Genomic DNA, 21,297 nt, shown 5'->3' with positions numbered 1-21,297 from the left:
CTGATAAAGATGGACATCTTATCGATTTCAGAACTAAGCATTTAACTATACGCTTTCGTCTTCGAGAGATATAAATTAATTGTCTCAAACGCAAAGGGTGTAAGTGTGTTGTGTGAGAAACAAGGGTAAGGTCTGTATCTTCCCTCAGGTAAATTACCTTCTACCATTGGAAAATGGATTGTACTTAAAAATGGAATACAATTCTACAAAGGAATTGTTAAATTCTCGGTCCCAATAGCCCTTTCAAAACCATTCCTCTCAGGGTATATTCATCTAGGTAGTAGGTAAATGGACGAAGTCTATTCTGTAAAGCAATTGTATCTTAAATCAAATCCACTGAACATGAGTTGGAATAAGTGCTATGTGCCATTTTAAAGGTAAGGTTTACTTCTACCTCTGATACAATTGCCCGCGTGGAGAATCTCTTAGTTTGGCCAGCTGGTAATAGTTAAGTTGATTTTTGTAACATATAGGGGTACCCCACCCTATGCTGAAAAACTAGTACGGTTCTAGGGCATAAGTGGTATGGGACATTTTAAAGACCATGCTTACTTCTACCTCTGGTACAATGTCCTACGTGGATAACCTGTTAGTTTAACCAGCCGGCAAAAGTTGACCTGAAACAAGAAAATAAAAGAAAAGATAGCATGCGGTACTGACCTGATTTATAAAAAATCTTTCTAAAATTGTTCGTTTATAAATTTTGAAATTGTTTGAAACTATGGTTTCAACTCCCTCAGGTAAAGTTGACCTTAGATGGATTTGGCTATATTTTATGTCCTTTTTGGTTATATAGCTCTTCAACTGTTTCGGTTCTTATGCATCCTTGTCTTTCAAATATTTGGTTTTGAGCGTTCCTGATGAAGGTAAATCCAGAAAAGCGCTTCGGACGCATGAAATTTATAACGTGTTGTTTTCATTTTTTACAGCACTGGGTCGATACATCTGCTGGTGGACTATCGGTCCCCGTGGGTATTATCAGCCGAGTAATCAGTACTTCGGTACTGACATGATTTATAACAAACCTTTTTAAAATTGTCCGTTTATAAATTTTGAAATTGTTAGAAACTAAGGTTTCAACTCCCTCAGGCAAAGTTGACTTAGATGGATTTGGCTATTATTTAGGTCTTTTTTGGTTATATAAAATTGAGAATGGAAATGGGGAATGTGTCAAAGAGACAACAACCCGACCATAGAGCAGACAAGAGCCGAAGGCCACCAATGGGTCTTCAATGCAGCAAGAAACTCCCGCACCCGGAGGCGTCCTTCAGCTGGCCCCTAAACAAATATGTATACTAGTTCAGTGATAATGGACGTCATACTAAACTCCAAATTATACACAAGAAACTAAAATTAAAAAAGATACAAGACTAACAAAGGCCAGAGGCTCCTGACTTGGGACAGGCGCAAAAATGCGGCGGGGTTAAACATGTTTTTTGAGATCTCAACCCTCCCCCTATACCTCTAGCCAATGTAGAAAAAAAACAAACGTACAACAGTTCGTTTAGCTCTTCAACTGTTTCAACCGGTTCTTATACATCCTTGGCTTTCAAATATTTAGCTTTGAGCGTTCCTGATGAAGGTAAATCCAGAAAAGAGCTTCGGACGCATGAAATTTATAACGTGTTGTTTTCATTTATTATTTTATTCAAAAGGTGCAAGGTAGGAAACTTGAATAAGGAACAAATAAGTACGAATAAGTAAAAGGGTATCAGTCGAGCACAGAAACTGGTACATATGCGCTAACGGGGTTATGTTAACTCCACGAAACCAAAAATAAAACCAAAGAAATGAAAAGAAATAAAAAGAAATCATTAAAAAGTGACAACGTATAAAAAGCAAATAAGGAACGAAAGTAATAGGGTATCAGTCGAGCGCGGAAACGGGTACATACGCGCTTATAGGGTAATTTCACATCTACGAACCGAGAACTAACACCAGAACTAACACCAAAGTCAAGAAAATATAAGAAAATAAAATGGTGCAAAGTATAAAAATCGAATAAGGAACAAAAAAGTAGCGAATAAGTAACAGGGAGACGGGGACATACGCGCTTACACGGTAATTTCAACTCACCGAAACCAGAACTAACACCAGAGACATATAAAGAAATAAAAAGAAATCAATAGAAAGGAGCAATGTATCATAAGCGAAAAAGGAACAGGGTATCAACTGAGTGCAGAAACGGGTACACACGCGCCGCTAATAGGGTAATTTCACCTCTACGAACCAAGAACTAACACCAGAGACAAGAATATAAAAGAAAAGAAAGCATTAAAAAGATGCAACGTATAAAAAGCGAATAAGGAACAAATAAGTAGCGAATAAGTAACAGGGTATCAGTCGAGCGCAGAGACGGGGACATACGCTCTAACAGGGTAATTTCAACTGACCGAACCCATAGCTAACACCAGAGAAAAGGAAATAACAGAAGCAAAATATTAAAAAGGTTGAACGTTTAAAAAGCGAATAAGAAACGAAGAAGTAACGAATGAGTAACAGGGTATCAGTCGAGCGTGGAAACGGTACATACGCGCTAACAGATTAATTTCACCTCATCGAACAAAAAACTACCAGCAGAGACAAGAAAAGAAAAAAAAATAAAGCATTAAAAAGGTGCAACGTATAATAATCTAATAAGGAACAAATAAGTAGCGAATAAGTACGAGGGTATCAGTCTTATCTATCCCAGTGAACTAGAATGTTCTGTCATATTTGTTTTTCGTAAATTTTATTGTTATTAGTAAGGCCGGTTGTTTTGTCGTTTGAATTGTTTCACATTTTTCATGTCGGAGCCTTTTATAGCTGACTACATGTATGGGGTTTTCTCATTGTTGGAGTCCGTAAGGTGATCTATAATTGCTTATATCTTCATCATTTGAACTCTGGTGGATGGCTGTCTCATTGGCATTCATAGCACATTTCCTTATTTTCATATATAGAAGTTAAAGAATAAGCAAAATATGTGCAGCATGATGCATACTTGAGAGGACGTTTTGAAATGGTTATATATTAGGCGAGTGACATTTAAAACTCCTAGTTAACGACTTTCATGTACAAACCTGATATTCATCTACATATTAAACCATTCGAAAGATTATCTGTACCTTCAGTTTTGTTTAGTCATCAAAAACTAGTAATATGCAATGTCCGTTAAATCAACGTCAAAGGACAATCTCGAGTGAACACTCCTAAATTTTTTATAGAATTACACAAAATGCTCCTTTCTGGTTTTTGAATGTTTTTTTCTTCTTAAAAAAACAACATACGGACTTTATAGAGCAGAATACAATAATTCAAAATCTAACGCAAATTAAGAGTTTTATTTTTACGAAACTATGATATTTACAAAAAGTTTTAATTTTTAAAAATTCTAAAAAAACGATAAAATTGCTGTTTAACAAAAAATCTGTTTAGGGGATCATTATTTATATGGAACATAATCCCCGTAAAAAATTTTTTCGGTCCTAAGCGAAGGACATTTTTATCATCGTTTTAAACTGCAATATTTATATTCTTCAGTGAACAGTAGTCTATAAAGCTTTACAGTTGCCGTAAAAACCATCATCTGAAAATATGAATCGTTTTGCTTTTCTATGTTTAATTCAGATAACATATCGATTGTTGTCAATATCAGGTAGAAAATAGTTGCTTATAATTCAAGAACGGATAATAAAACTGCGAAAAGGAATATACACGAAGAATACAGTAAAAATGAGTTTTTCAAATTTGAATTTTTATACATTTGGTAGTAATGTGGAAATGCCAACATGCTTTTGCTCCTTAAGGTAGATGGGGGGGGGGGGGGGGGGGGGGGGGGGAGAGGGTATATAAATTAAAGTCCAAAGACCAATAGACAAACAACAGTACACAAAACACAACATAGAAATCTAAAGACTGAGCAACACGTACCCCTCCAAAAACTGGGAGTGATCTCAGGGCGTCCGCAAAATTTACGAAGGGATGATTTCAACTTCACCACTTGGAACTCCTGGTTTAATAGCTCCATTGTGAGCGGCAACCCTCTATCAAGGAAATCATGATAGGAAATACAAGCCCTGAAATGTCGTATTAACTGGGAGATATATACTCCGTATGCAGACGCTGCTGGAATATTGCTATATAGAAATGAAAATTTCATAATTGTTAACTGTATCTGTTGTATCCTTCATCTAAAATTAGATGGGATAGATGTGTTCAACATAGTCACCAAATTTTGAATTATTTAGTGAGAGAACATCATCTATATAGCGAAAAGTAAGTTAAAGTTTGATAGTTTTTATCATGCTTTTTTCAAAATATATATATTTGGGTCACGGGGCTTCTTTTCAAGCTCCAGGTTGTGCAAGATTGTCAGATTTTGTATAGCTTATGCATGGAAATTCCTATTTTGTTTGATAAAAAGAAAACTTAGAATTGAAAGATGAAATATAAGAAGGTATCTCTCATTATGTGCTTTCAGAAAATAAAAATAAAAATTGGGGTCACGGGACTCGTTTTCTTGCTACAAAACAAAATATTGATTATAGGTAAATTCATAATACATTCCTTTATAAAAGTAACTTTATCTGAGTTATCTTCCCTTAAATGACAAAGTTAAAAAAAATTGAATCAAACAACACATATTGTGTAATTGTAAGAAACAGTTGTAAATTTTTTTATAAAAGCACGAATCAAAAAATGAAAAGTCCAAATACAACTTACGTTGTTGGAGATCATTAAGGATCAGAAATTAAGGAAGGTTATGCCAAATACAGCTAAGGTAATCTATTCCTGGGGTAGATAATCATCCTTAGTTTTTCGAACAATTCAAAGCTTTGTAAACAGTCAATTCACGTATATGACATTATCAATGAAAATTCATGTCAACACAGAATTGCTGACTACAAGGCTATTTGTACCCTCGGGGGAAAACCTCTACCAGCAGTGGTATCGACCCAGCGGTTGAAAAAAACCTCACCAAAGATCCTAATTTATACTGTTTCCGCACAAAGCGTTTTTAAATCACAGTTATTTTTCTATGTTAGCACACTATTAGATAATTGGTTCATTAATTATCTGAAATTTTAAATTCGGACAAAGTGCATTCAAAATCATATTTTTAACGACAAGGTAAGGTAAATGACGAAGGTTTATCATAAATCGTACGTGTATCATTGACCTCAGATAAATGTAAACCTGTACTTTTTTAAGTGGGTGGTATAAATATTTTCTAACTTCACGTCTATCACAAGCAAAATATAATATATGACACTCAGCTTATGCATTGGTTTCCTTTGGTATTGATTAAATGGATTTATTAAAACAGTCAATATTTCAAGCAATTGATGAGGCGTCAGAAGAACTGGGAAAGCTGAGCACAGATATATGGCGAAATCCAGAACTGAACTTTGAGGAACATCATGCGCATGAAATATTAACCAATTTTCTTGAACGTAAGGGCTTCAATGTCAGAAAGAAATTTGCGATAGAGACTGCATTTAAAGCGGATCTAGGCTCCACAGATAATGGACCCAACATTGCAGTTATTTGTGAATACGATGCGTTACCGGAGATCGGACATGCATGCGGACATAATTTGATTTCTGAAGCTGGTGTTGCCGCTGGTCTCGGAATAAAAGCAGCATTGGAGAAAGCAGAAAAACCATTTGGCAAGGTAGGCTAAACCGTTATGTTTAGATTAATGTACATGAGGGAATCACAAAGACAAAATTAGACTGCAAAACCAAGCCTAAGATTGCGTAAAGGATAGTTTTTTGGATAGCTTGTATCTCACCAGCAGTGACATCAAACTACTGGTAATACTTTAAAATTACATCTGAATTACTTCGATTCATCATATGCGTATTACTAAAACAAAATTGAAATACGAATTTTAATTTCCTCCTTGGTATCTTTATTTATTGTTTGTTTTTATCATTCAATCAACTTCAAAGCTTGCAGAAGTCTTAAACATTTCCGTCTAAGAAAGAAAAATTGTATTGTAATAACATCTGAGTGAAGCACCATTCCATTAAACCACTTGTCAACACATTACTAAAATGACTTTGTATGCATGGTTTTCGATCAATCATATTCTTTTTCAGATAACTGTTTTAGGAACCCCTGCTGAGGAGGGAGGTGGAGGTAAAATTGACATGATAAATGCTGGTGTCTTTGACGATATTGATGTAGCCATGATGGTTCATCCATGCCCAAAGACTGTATCCCATGGTTCTTTTGCAGCTGTTGATACGTATGTGTTTTATTTATATCAACATTGATCTATAATATAATATTGATAGGCAAATATTCTAAACAAAATCCGTTAATAGAAAACAAATGAATAAAACAGAAAACAAAAACATTATTGTCGCGGAATATCTATTTTCATTTTAAAAAATGGAATATGAAAGTGTTAAGAAACGACAAGACATGTACAAAAAAAGCATTGTGATCTACTAAAGCCCACACTCTCATTATAACATTATTGGTAAATATTATTTTTTAAAACCCAACCAAATGACGTAATCCATCTTTCCTAATGTTCTGATTACTTTTTGAAATTTTGTTTCCTAAGCTGTGTTATTTTGATTGCAGGGTTACTATCAAATACACAGGGAAAGCTGCGCACGCTGCAGCCTACCCATGGGAAGGAGTTAACGCCCTTGATGCAGCGGTATTATGCTACCAGAATGTGTCTTGCTTAAGGCAACAGATGAAACCTACATGGAGAGCTCATGGTATCAAAATTGATAAATTGAAACTTGTAAAAGATATTCACTCAACATGCTTAATGTCCAATTTGGAAAAAAACAATGTTTATTGTTAATTCTGCCCTACGAATTTAAATGGTAAAGTTGAGAAACGCAGAAATATATTCAATGATAGGATTTTGAAATCTGTATAGGTGTTTTTTAAAAGAACGATGTTGCATACAGAGCAATTTACATACTTTTTGAATGAAAGCTATCTTACTGTGAATAATTTCGTCAACAGTTCGAGATTTTAGATTATATTGACCTTCAAGTCTTTATAATAGTAATGATCATCCGACAATAACAAAAACATTGAAGACACACAATCTTTACTAGTTTTGAACATTAACGACGGGGCCATAATTATATATGTATATATATAGTTTTATTGTCGTAGTTATTGGTCATGTGAATTGTCATATTAAGGTAATTATGAAATCCTGGTCAGTCAATATCCCTGCTACTCTATATTAAGTACGAAAAAATGGAATATAGTTCATATGCAATATCTTTAACGTGTATAAATGTTTAAAGAGTACATTACAAAAACAACTACTATTCCATCCCTTGAAATCACTGTATGCATTATGTCAAAGTTGCTCTTTCGCGGAAAACGTACAAACAAAGCAGCAGGTTTTCTGTTGATTTATGCATAAATGATAACAATAGTAATGATAGTGACATATCTGCAATTTCCAAGCAGAAAATTGCATATTCGGTTGGACAGTTCAACAGGCATGCAGATAAGACCGATGAGGACGATAAACGTGACAATGAAGCATCTTTTGAAACCTTGTCTATGACCTACTTCAAAGAAGGTTGACCTGTATGTTTTACTGTTACCGTTAACTATGATGAGTTACGATATAATTTCATTATTTAACACATAACGACGTCGATGAAACTTCTCGGTACAGGAACTCATCCAAATATAAGGTTTCAAAAAAAGTAGTCAAAACGTACGTCTTTTACGCTTGTATTGTCGGATCATTATAACTATACATCCAGATCTGGATATCTAGTCTTTCTATCGAACAAAAATGGAATTTTTCCTTAGATTGAGAAAAAATTCAATGATTGAAACATAATGGAGTCCAAAATTTTGTTTAAATTAAATCAATTTTTTCTCTATTGATAACAACAACAACATTGCTTTGATGCAAAGTATTTTTCAAAATTTTGAAAAAGGTCACAACAAAAATGAGGTTTGACCTTGGACAGTCAACGGGGAAATCAGAGGTTAAATCACTGTTCAAATGGCATAAATATATGAATTTCAAGCATTTAATCAATTGATATGTGTTTCCAGTTTAATTCAATACTGGTTTCAATACGATATCAATGGAACATTTTCAACCTTAAAATGCAAACGTTGAAAAATGTAAATTATACCTATCAAAAAACTACATTAATTCTTTGAAAATCAGCATGCTCACCCTTGAATTAAGGATTGTATGGCTGAATACAACAATTAGAAAATGTAACTCACTTGTGTTTTGTCCGGGGACTTCCTTACGTTTGTACTAGATCAATTCGACAAAGGTGTTATGTAACTAGTATAATCCTATGTCATTTGCTTTTAGGTATAGTTTGAATAAAGAAAACAATAATTTTGCGCCAAAGTTGTCTACAAGAAATTGTGATAACTTTTCTCCCTTTGATTATGATTGATACCTGATCAGGTGACTGAATGTAATTTTTAGGACAATATGACAATTTATATGGTAAATGAAGAAACAGGGAGCAAATAATATCGGAACCATGCAATTTAAGTAAGCCAAAAATAGCCAGGAACATTGATAAAATAAACCGAAATGTAAAAGATACTTTGTCCTCATATACTGCATCAACTTTGGCCTCAGTTATATGCCTTCAAACATGTATTTCAGGGGACTGAATACTAATTATTGTACTAATTTGCATCCTCAAAATTGACAATTAGGTAGTAAGGATATTACCGAAATAGCCCATCTTCTTCGTATCTGGATCTTATACTTGTTATTGTCACAGATGGACCACTTCAAACGTTAATCTATGACAGACGTTGCGATTTCAGTTTTCCCCACTTCTTAGTAGTAACATACCCAATCAATTTATCTTACAATCTTTACCTATCTAAATTGATACGCTACGCCGTTGCATGTTCACAATATCATATGGACTTAAATAAAACAGGTTTGTGCTCCAAACACTAAAACTCCCTCAGCAGAGTAACGAGGAAGGTTTCTAAAAGCGACACTACACAAATTAAGGTAGCACTACAGTCTTGTAACAATTTTTAGTGAATTTTGGTATCACAGCATTTTAAAATATTTGTCCATCTGAACATTTTGTAAAAATCCCAGAGTCATTATCATGTCACAACAGGGAATACATTGATAATTAAATTATGTAAATAAAAGCACATGGTAAATATTTTACATATAAGAGGATAAGGGAGGAGCTTATCTTTCAATCATCTGTTGATATCAAGTGTCCAGCTGTTGATATCTGACACAAGATAAATACTGTGGACTTATCTTATTATGTTGCAATTAAAAGTAATTTATATAACTATGAAGGTAAACAAAGAAAATGTAAAAGAGGAACAAACGTAGAGGGAAAAATCTAAAGTAATGTGCAAGAGTAGGTTTGAAAGCCTCTGCAAAATGTTATTACTAAGACAAATAGAATTTGTATCTGAATTTGACACCAGCAAAAGTTGACATTCACAACAATCCTTATTCTAGACAAATCACCTGGATGGTAGTGGTAGTGTATTTTTTTCTTAAAATGTGGTAAAACTTTTTACATAACAACTATAATTTACTGTTCTATTTTGTAGAGGACAGTAGGTAGTATGAATATATCTTGTATTGCACATTCTGTGTCCTAGTTAATTCCACAATACCATATATTTGTTTTAAATATGAATAATAATTATTATTTCATCGTGAGAATATAATGTTTAAATATTGATATCATGCAGCTCGTCACTCTTCATATTCTCTTATCTTAGACTGTCTGGACTGTCTGGACAGAGGAGGAGCTTTGACCATATTTAATTACTACTTGACAGATATTGGTCAAATCTGTGACGTAAAATTCCCGCCAAATGCTAAATTAGGGTTCCATTGATAACGTAAGAGTGTCAGAACACTCCTGGGGTATTTCCAGAAGAGTTTTGATATTTATATAGCATTTATAGGGGTTCAAAGGGAGTATTCAGTTTTTTTAGTTGATTTTTTCCTAACAATTTTTAATGAGAATTGTTATCAAAAAATTAAAATAGAAACTTTATTGGTATCCCCTTTGGTTTGGCTCCTATTAAAACGTTTAAACCCGATGCATTTGTTTGCACCTGTCCTAAGTCAGAAATCTGATTTTCAGTGATTGTCGTTAGTTGATGTGGTTCATAAGTGTTTCTCGTTTCTTGTTTTTTTATATAGATTAGACCGTTGGTTTTCCTGTTTGAATGGTTTTACACTAGTAATTTTTTGGGCCCTTTATAGCTTGCTGTTCGGTGTGAGCCAAAGCTCCGGGTTGAAGGCCGTACTTTGACCAATAATGATTTACTTTTACAAATTGTGACTTGGATGGAGAGTTGTCTCATTGGCACTCATACCACATCTTCTTATATCTTTTGATATATGTGATTCAAGGGAGTAATTTGTACAAAACTGTGTCCCAGTTTTTGGATAATCTGTTTCTGAAAGAATTTATAGGTCTCAAAAGATGAAAGGTGAAATGAGGTATGGCACCCAGCAGTTAAATCAATATATCTTCTAACTGGAGGCATTTATCAAAAATATGAGACACAGTTTTGTAGTTTGTGTATGGTCAATTAAAGGGATGAAAACACATTTTTACTACGATTTGACATGAATGTGCTTTTTTCCTCCAAGTTGAAAGAGCACTTTTTGGCAGTTATTGAGCTATATTTTTTAATTGATCATATAACAAATATCTTTTAATCATAGATTTTCAAAATCCATTGAGCAGTTTTGGAGAAATTAACCTTCAAATACTGTTGGTTGGAATAAAAAAAGTCTGACTGTAGTGCTACCTTAAAAGGATCATGCCCATAAATTTGTTGACTGATGAAATATGCCTGAGGCTCTCAAAAGGCAAGTTTTTATCGCGGTATTTGGCATTAAGACGCTGAGTATGGTTGTCAGATCTGTAAATATCTGTGTCCTATTGTATACCCCGACCTTTAATGAATCTGAATTTGCATTGCAAGTGCTGCAGTAATGGAAGGAGACGCCTACCCTGTCGATACATTTGGAGTTTTCCGATACTTTTTTTCTTGATGTATGTATTCAAATAGGATTTCATTTTTCTTATTTAATACGATTGAAATTATTTCTTTGGAGTGTAAAATAACATTCCTGTTTTTTACTATCACATATTTAGATATTGCAAACATGTACTACTGCCTGTTCTAAATTAATTTCCATTGAGGTAAAAAAGTATAACAAAAATACCGAACTCCAAGGCAAATTCAAAAAGGGGGAGTCCATAAAAACTGGCAAAATAAAATGTGTTTGTTTGAGATAATTCAATTTCAGACAAATGAAGTTAATATACGCCAAATAGGGTAGCTGTATTTGAAAAATGTTTATGTTTTATAATCTTGTTTTTATTTGAATATATTTAAGATAAAAGAATGGCGAACGTAGATACAAGTATCTTGTCTTGGGGGGGGGGGGGGGGGGGGGGGGAGGGCTGGGGGGATAAATCCTACTTTGTAAAGAATCACTCTGATTCAAACAAAAAATTCTCTGAAACTGACATTATCAAGGTGTAATACCACCAAATCATAGTACGTCACATCCGGTTGCATACGAAAATAGGTCGAAAAAAAATATTCCCTGGAATTTGACAGTTGTAGGTAACTGATCCAACATTTCATTGCAGTAAAACATTTCTGGGTCATAAACATATATCTTGGGTATTTCAAAGCACCATTATTTTTTTATTTGGGGTTTCTATAGAATATTTTGGAAACTTGAGGTTACATGGTTACTAAAGCTTGTACACAGGTTAAAAAAGGGGGAAAATTTGATTGGTTAACTTCCAGTGATGGTTATTTTCTTATATGCAATGAAATGTTATGTGAAATTTTTTCTATAGTACTGCACAGGATCAAACTTTACTCATGCCAAGTATTTCTTTATTTGAAACAAAGATAAATTCTGCACAATTTTTTGAAAAGTGCAAATTTAACAAAGACTAATAGGGGAAAATCAATGGTGGTATTACACCTATTATGGGAAGCTGTACATGCACCTTTGACCTTGTGAGTACTCTCATGTGTTAAAATTTCTTGCTATTTAAGTGAAATATTACTAATAATGAAATATTCTGAGTGGATTGAGTCTCCAAAACACATTTTATGAGAAAATTTCCTTGAAATAGGACTTTACCATGAATATTAGTTGACAGAATAAGCCATACTTAGAGTTTTGGGGAGCTTTTTCTCCTTTTTTCTTATATTCTGCTATACTAGAAAATTTTTCCTAAGTAATACTTTAATAAATATATAGTTTTAAGTAAATGAAATTATTTTTAAAGCAGTAACAACAAATTATTCACCAAAAGAGAAGCTTTTTATGTCCCTCTCTGGAACGCGGCGTAAATTTAAGTTTTACGTAAGGACTTATTGAAACCTCCTTGGAGACAGTAAACTTTTATACGGATAGTTCATTCAGCTTGAATACTTCAATTAATCATTTATTATAACATTTCTATCATAAATGAGTGAAAGTTACCCCCAAATTTTTATTTATTGGCCTATAAAGTAGAAATTTTGAGGAAATGAGAGGTATAAATGGACCAAAAGAGACCTTATAAGGAAGACAAAGAGGTCCATTAGTAGTATTTATCATCCTAAAGTCATCTTTTGTATCATATTCAACTGTTTGTAGGCAGATGAGATAAATATTTGATCATTTATTGGTCCACACTATATTATATCATGATGCGGCTTGGTTTGGATTTTTCGAAGAAATTTAGCTCGAATCGCTGTAGATGTCGTCTTACATTATACTAGATTTTTCTCAAACTATTGAACTGATTATGACAAAACTTGACAGGAATGCTTGAAATAACCAGTATTACAAAGGAAAAAAGTCACATTCAGTTTATTTAACAAAAAAGTCTTCTTTAGGTGTAATACCACCAAATCATAGTACGTCACATCCGGTTGCATACGAAAATAGGTCGAAAAAAATATTCCCTGGAATTTGACAGTTGTAGGTAACTGATCCAACATTTCATTGCAGTAAAACATTTCTGGGTCATAAACATATATCTTGGGTATTTCAAAGCACCATTATTTTTTTATTTGGGGTTTCTATAGAATATTTTGGAAACTTGAGGTTACATGGTTACTAAAGCTTGTACACAGGTTAAAAAAGGGGGAAAATTTGATTGGTTAACTTCCAGTGATGGTTATTTTCTTATATGCAATGAAATGTTATGTGAAATTTTTTCTATAGTACTGCACAGGATCAAACTTTACTCATGCCAAGTATTTCTTTATTTGAAACAAAGATAAATTCTGCACAATTTTTTGAAAAGTGCAAATTTAACAAAGACTAATAGGGGAAAATCAATGGTGGTATTACACCTATTATGGGAAGCTGTACATGCACCTTTGACCTTGTGAGTACTCTCATGTGTTAAAATTTCTTGCTATTTAAGTGAAATATTACTAATAATGAAATATTCTGAGTGGATTGAGTCTCCAAAACACATTTTATGAGAAAATTTCCTTGAAATAGGACTTTACCATGAATATTAGTTGACAGAATAAGCCATACTTAGAGTTTTGGGGAGCTTTTTCTCCTTTTTTCTTATATTCTGCTATACTAGAAAATTTTTCCTAAGTAATACTTTAATAAATATATAGTTTTAAGTAAATGAAATTATTTTTAAAGCAGTAACAACAAATTATTCACCAAAAGAGAAGCTTTTTATGTCCCTCTCTGGAACGCGGCGTAAATTTAAGTTTTACGTAAGGACTTATTGAAACCTCCTTGGAGACAGTAAACTTTTATACGGATAGTTCATTCAGCTTGAATACTTCAATTAATCATTTATTATAACATTTCTATCATAAATGAGTGAAAGTTACCCCCAAATTTTTATTTATTGGCCTATAAAGTAGAAATTTTGAGGAAATGAGAGGTATAAATGGACCAAAAGAGACCTTATAAGGAAGACAAAGAGGTCCATTAGTAGTATTTATCATCCTAAAGTCATCTTTTGTATCATATTCAACTGTTTGTAGGCAGATGAGATAAATATTTGATCATTTATTGGTCCACACTATATTATATCATGATGCGGCTTGGTTTGGATTTTTCGAAGAAATTTAGCTCGAATCGCTGTAGATGTCGTCTTACATTATACTAGATTTTTCTCAAACTATTGAACTGATTATGACAAAACTTGACAGGAATGCTTGAAATAACCAGTATTACAAAGGAAAAAAGTCACATTCAGTTTATTTAACAAAAAAGTCTTCTTTAGGTGTAATACCACCAAATCATAGTACGTCACATCCGGTTGCATACGAAAATAGGTCGAAAAAAAATATTCCCTGGAATTTGACAGTTGTAGGTAACTGATCCAACATTTCATTGCAGTAAAACATTTCTGGGTCATAAACATATATCTTGGGTATTTCAAAGCACCATTATTTTTTTATTTGGGGTTTCTATAGAATATTTTGGAAACTTGAGGTTACATGGTTACTAAAGCTTGTACACAGGTTAAAAAAGGGGGAAAATTTGATTGGTTAACTTCCAGTGATGGTTATTTTCTTATATGCAATGAAATGTTATGTGAAATTTTTTCTATAGTACTGCACAGGATCAAACTTTACTCATGCCAAGTATTTCTTTATTTGAAACAAAGATAAATTCTGCACAATTTTTTGAAAAGTGCAAATTTAACAAAGACTAATAGGGGAAAATCAATGGTGGTATTACACCTCAAGATGCTTGATTTCTTGATTGACAACATATTTGTTACGTTTGGAGGACGTGTTTTTCAACAGACTGTGGGAATTCCAATGGGAACCAATTGTGCCCCTCTTCTTGCCGACTTGTTTCTTTATTATTATGAGGCTGACTTCATACATGAACTTCTTAGGAAGAAAGATAAGAAGTTAGCAATATCCTTTAACTCTACGTTCCGCTATATAGATGATGTTCTCTCACTAAATAATACAAAATTTAGTGACTATGTTGAACGAATCTATCCCATCGAACTAGAGATAAAGGATACTACAGATACAGTTAAGTCTGCCCCATATCTTGACTTTCATCTAGAAATTGACAATGAGGATCGGTTGAAAACAAAACTTTACGACAAAAAAGATGATTTCAGCTTCCCAATTGTGAAATTTCCATTTCTATGTAGCAACATTCCAGCAGCGCCTGCATACGGAGTATATATCTCCCAATTGATACGATATTCCCGGGCTTGTATTTCCTATCATGATTTCCTTACTAGAGGATTGCTGCTCACAAGGAAGCTATTAAACCAAGAGTTCCAAATGGTGAAGTTGAAATCATCACTTCGTAAATTTTACGGACGCCATCACGAGTTGGTTGACCGTTATGGAATAACCGTTTCACAGATGATATCGGATATGTTCCTTATGTCGTAACTACAATACCCTTCCCTTTTCACGAATGTGACCTACCGAATTAGACTATTTACCGGATTTGTAATAACATAAGCAACACGACGGGTGCCACATATGGAGCAGGATCTGCTTACCCTTCCGGAGCACCTGAGATCACCCCCAGTTTTTGGTGGGGTTCGCGTTGCTTAGTTTTCTATGTGTCATCTGTACTATTATTTGTCAGTTTGTCTTTTTATTTTTGGCCATGGCGTTGTCAGTTTTTTTTTCGATCTGTGAGTTTGACTGTCCCTCTGGATTCTTTCGTCCCTCTTTTAATTAAATAGAGTCCTCTGATTAGTAAAATAAAAGATTATCTTTTAGGAATAATAAACAAAGGGGGTATCAAACCAAACATAATACCAGAATTCACTGAACTAGAGTACTACTTCAGAGCGCCAATCAAACAAGAACTAGATGAACTGAGAGACAAGATGAAATCCTGTTTTGACTCGGCAGCAACAGCCACTGGATGTCAGGTGTAGTATACTAAAATTCATATCTGCATGCATACATACATGACATCGTTGTATAAACGACTGAACATTTGAAACATAAAAGTAGTAATTACAACTGAAATTGTGCACCAGTAAAATTTTGAAGTAACTTGTATAGGTCTAATATTTCAGAACATTAAAATAAGCCACATCTGTAAACTACTATTTTTAAACACCATATATTTACATTTGTATCCTGCTGCTGAGAACCTTTAACTCGATTATTTTGGAGTTTACTTAAAACTTCAAACTATTTCGACATCTTTTAAATTAATATTGTTTGTTACTTGATGAAGTAATCTTTGTTCACACATTGTTGTCAATATAATGGAATTTTATGCGACCAAAACACAAGTGAGAGATTTAGCTAGCTATAAAATCACGTTTAATCCACCATTTTCTACAAAAGGAAATGCCTGTACCAAGTCAAGAACATGACAGTTGTTTTTCATTCGTTTGATGTGTTTGAGCTTTTGATTTTGCCATTTGATAAGGGACTTTCCGTTTTGAATTTTCCTTGGATTTCGGTATTTTTGTTATTTTACTTTTTAGGATGCGTCATACATACGGTAAATATAAGGGTCTTATTCTCCAATGTTTTACATACAATTAGATAATTTAATAAGTGACAACAAACTATAAAAGTAATTGTGTTAGTACGGGTTGGAACATTCAGCAACTATAAAGCTAACGTTTTTCATGAATAACCGGTTATTCTGTTAACATGAGTTTGTTTTTTAGTTGAATGTTATCATGTTAGTATTCTACTTTCCCGTTAAAGTCAATCGTTGTATATTTGTTTACAGGTGTCCTACTCGTTTTCCAGCAAGCCTTATTTGAACCTTGTAACTAACAATAAAATGGCAGACGTCTTCAGGAGTAATGCACAATCTATTGGTGTAAAATTTGACGCCAAAGAGGATGAAATAGCAGGTTCTACAGATATGGGGAATGTTTCACAAATTATTCCCAGTATTCATCCGATATATGCCATTGAAACGAACTCTGGAAATCATACAAAAGATTTTGCCACTGCGTCAGGTATGGTATTATGTTTGTAAAGTAAAGCAGTGAAATTTTCGGAATTACACTAAATATTACCTCATGATTCATAATAAAATACCTTATCAACTATGATATGAAAACTATAAGAATATGCTGCGCTGTGATTATAAAAATAATAATTATGATTAAAAGTAAATTCCAGAATTTAAATGAAAAGTATAAAATTTTACTTGTATGTACAGAGTGTGCCAATTGCTCCCACAAAAATTATTCCCGTTTATGACACTATACTAATTTAATATTCATGTCCTATTAATGACTATGGATACTAATTCGCAATTCCTTTTTAATTCAGTAAATCGGAAGAACATATGATTTATTCTAGATATATTTGAAATAGACAAACATAACAGAAGTTTCTTAAATAAAACATTAAACACTTCATTTTAATTCTACACCGGTACCAGGTGGATGCTGTTATTTTCCCAGAGTTCGTGTTCTCGTGATGTATGGAGGACGTTAAAAAATTTCATTGTGCTGGAAATGTATGATCTTATATATTTTTACAGTGATGACATATTCGTTCTTGAGATAACTATTAGATACCAGATACAGCATTTATCATTTTTATATCATGCAATTAATTTTGTCAGCGACCTGTGTGATATTTTTGAAAGTTATCATTGAGTTATGTCGCTTCGTACAACACATTAGTTTTAATACAAAAAAATCAAATATTTATATATACATGTTCTGTGACGTTCCCATCATTTTTTGTTGATTATGGCGAATAAAACGGACTGTCTTCGAACCCTCCACCATTTTCTACATAAGGAAATGCCTGTACCAAGTCAGAAATATGACAGTCGTTTCCGTTCGTTTGATGTGTTTGAGCTTTTAATTTTGACATTTGATAAGGGAGTTTTTCTTGAAGTTCGGTATTTTTGTTATTTTACTTTCTACACATTATGAATTTCCATTTGTTCATACTTGTCCATGATTATAAATCATATATGAATGCTAAATTTTATAACAACAAAATCAAATTTTATGAAAGGACAGCTTCTATTTGAGTCATTCACAAACAATTACACGAATAACATGACATCATATGTTAAAGTCGTATGATACTTCAAATATAAAAAAAAAATAAATATGTTTTATATACATGAATGACATTTACTATAAAACAAGTGTACATGGACTTTCTTAAAGAACATCCTTTATCTGATCAAAATCTTCAGAAAAGTACTGCTATCGTATTAATGTCTCCTCGTACTCTTATTCGCCGATATTTTTCCGTATGCAGTGACCTCTACTAGAGACCTCTCGTTAGAACTTAGGCCACTGCACTGTAAAAAAACGTGCACTGGAAGGTAAATAGTGATAATTGATTCCTAAAGAACAAATTAAATACACAAAATCATTTAACAACTGTTATGGAAAAGATTAAATAAAAAATGGAAACGCATGGAAAATATGTATTTATATTTTTAAAAACATCCCTCTATCAATTCACTTATTTTGCACGTCATGATTATGTGTTGATTGTTTTTCACGGTCACTATCCGATAATCAATGAAACATAATTTGTCGTTTGTGAATACGTTGTAGATTCGAAATCAATGTAAAAAGCGTTCATAGAGGACTTAGTTTAATATATATGCATGCATTGGTCCGATAATTTTCTTACCATTAAAATTACAAGATACTCGTTTCATATAACATATGGCAGATATATTTATGTAATTTTAGAATTATTTTAATTATTTCATGCTTTATTTTTTTCCAGGTGATCCAAAGGCTCAGTTGCACACCCTGAATCAAGCAAAAGCTATGGCACTTACCTGTCTTGATATCTTTACAGATGAAAATTTATTAAAAGATATAAAAGATGAATTTGCAATGTTTAACAAAAACTCAAAATGAGATAAACGATGAAGAAAAAGAAATGGAAACTTACGGATATATTAAGCAGTCAAAGATTCTATCAAATTGTTTTTGCATTAAATAGATATTTACCAGTTAATCAATGGTCTATAATAAAGTATGTCAAACATATTTATTTCATGAAATTGAAAATGAAAATGAAAATAAAACTTTATACATTTCGTGTGTTCCAGGGGAGCTTTTCTGGATTATTCAACTCTTTAAGAAAAAAAAAGTAAAACATTTCAAACACTTGAAAGCCAAGAATGTATAAATACCTGAGTGCGTGAGGAGAATATTGCCAAATTTCACATACAAAGTATATGAAAATTTATCTAAGGGTAACTTTGCATACTATGAGGGAAAAGTCATTTTTCAAATATTGAATTTTAATGCATCGTAAAGCACTTTTTCCTTAAAAAACCTATCGCTTTTTATAGTATGAAAATAAGTAGATGTGGTTTTATTACGAATAGGACAAGTATAATTACCAGAGTCCAAGTAACGTGAATGTAAGCCAACTATAGGTGACAGCAACAATGAACAAAACCTATACCATATAGCCAGCTATAATAGATCATGCCAAGTTACTAAATTATTTTGTCTCACAATAGTGCTCGAGCCTTCCAGTACATAAAATAATACTTTTCAGTAGACTATAGCTAGTATGAACTAAAAAAGATGTGGGTATACGTCAATGAGACAGACTAATACAAGTAGCCAAAAGACACATATGGTACCATATACACGAACACATAAAAGGCAAATGTCTATACAACACGTAATGTTCAACCCAAGTGTAACAAAGCAGTAAATCAATTAATCAGAAATAGACAAAGATCTTCAATCAAACACCAATTTCTCTAAATAAGAACTATTATGATAAGACATCAGACAACCACTGACTTTCGAACGACTCATAAATATATGACGGAGTTAAAGTAGTTTGTTTAGATAATTTTTATTATCATAGAAGTGAAATAAGGTGTATATATTAAAAATAATATATATGAAAAGGATAAAAGGAATTATCGAAAATATTTGACTGTTCAACAGACCACATCACCACCAATTACGGATTTCTCACTTACGAATCTCGTCTACGGATTAGAGTGTAACCTTTGCGGATTGGTATATATCGCTGAAACGAAAGGATTTAAGTATGTGCGGCCATAGATCAGACATCAACAACAATGCAAGCGACATTGTTTACCAGCATTTTTATCCGCCTGATCAATCCAATCCTTCATATGCAAGTTCGCATCATAATTGTCGAAATGCGCATCTGGTGCAGAAAAATTTGTACCGTTAATGTTATGACAGCTATCATCTCCGAAATTATCAATCACAGACTTTTCAAACCAGTTCGCATTGGTAAAGGTGAAAAGAAGAAAAGATCCTTTCTAAAACTTTCCTTTGCCAACAAAGGTCTCGATGCCATCAATTTGGGCAACATCTTTCATTATAAATCAGTTCACTCGGAAATACCTCCCTATTCTAAAAATCATTCTGCACCTATCATTTTTTATACCTGTACCAATTGAATACAACTAAAATTTTCAATTTCAAACACGCGGTGCAGGATCTCAATATTGACGCCTTCAAGTCTAAGCCCCCTGATTTCACCTGTGCTTGTTCCCCATTCATATACAGTACGACTGGCCACGGTATTACTGGTGACCTAAACATTGTCAATAACTCTTCTCTGCAAAATGTGTTATCCAAAGGTCCGAAATATCGTGGGTCTAAATCCATCAATTGGAAATACAACTTGAAAATACTGATGGATTCAGTCGACGATAATGCCAGGCTATGGGCTAAACGTGAGAAAGAAGACGTAGATACTCTTTAGGAATGGATTGAGGTTGTGAGGTCGTTGAAACAAATCAGAATTAAAACTGAATGGGTCTATGAATACACATGCTACATCAATATTTTATGACCCAAATGTTGCCAAAAATGTTGCTGTTCCCGCAGATAAAATAACATCGTTTCGTGTGTAAATCACATTACATCAACTGCTTAATAATTGAATTAGGTATTGACAATTCACTTTGAAACTCAACATATACACCCATGACACTTACCAAGGAGGAAATCCTAGATAATCATAGGTCTGTTCGATGTTCCTTTGGGATTGCAACCAAAGATGAAGAACTGGATCTTCCTTTACCGTATTGGATGCCTAAATTACATAAATGTCCTTACAAACAACGTTATATTACTGGGTCGTCCACGAATCCTTTTTCTAGATTATAAACAACATTTTTTTTATCAGCAATCAAAGCTGGGATTCAAGGTTATTGTGAAACTACCTATTCTAGAGGCGGCGTGAATCAGATTGGATACTAAAAAAATCTCAAAGATCTGTAAGAGAACATACAATCTAAAACTATAAAGATTTTATAATAGTATTAAAACATTTGACTTTCTACACTTTACACAAGAAATC

At 33.2% G+C, this 21,297-nt stretch overlaps 1 protein-coding gene across 1 annotated transcript; it reads left to right on the top strand.

Moving 5' to 3' along the window:
• The first annotated feature begins 5,290 nt into the window (after positions 1-5,290).
• On the top strand, positions 5,291-18,967 carry LOC127725604 (xaa-Arg dipeptidase-like). Its single transcript, XM_052232691.1, has 6 exons — positions 5,291-5,656; positions 6,087-6,235; positions 6,580-6,722; positions 15,739-15,893; positions 16,718-16,952; positions 18,709-18,967. The coding sequence occupies exons 1-6, from the start codon at positions 5,291-5,293 to the stop codon at positions 18,843-18,845; spliced, it is 1,185 nt and encodes a 394-aa protein (XP_052088651.1). The 3' UTR covers positions 18,846-18,967.
• Positions 18,968-21,297: the final 2,330 nt, after the last annotated feature.

Source organism: Mytilus californianus, unplaced genomic scaffold (assembly GCF_021869535.1).
Source record: "Mytilus californianus isolate M0D057914Y unplaced genomic scaffold, xbMytCali1.0.p SCAF_15, whole genome shotgun sequence".
NCBI lineage: Eukaryota > Metazoa > Mollusca > Bivalvia > Mytilida > Mytilidae > Mytilus > Mytilus californianus.
The sequence above is the reverse complement of the archived record's forward strand: the minus strand, read 5'-3'. Positions and strand labels throughout refer to the sequence as shown.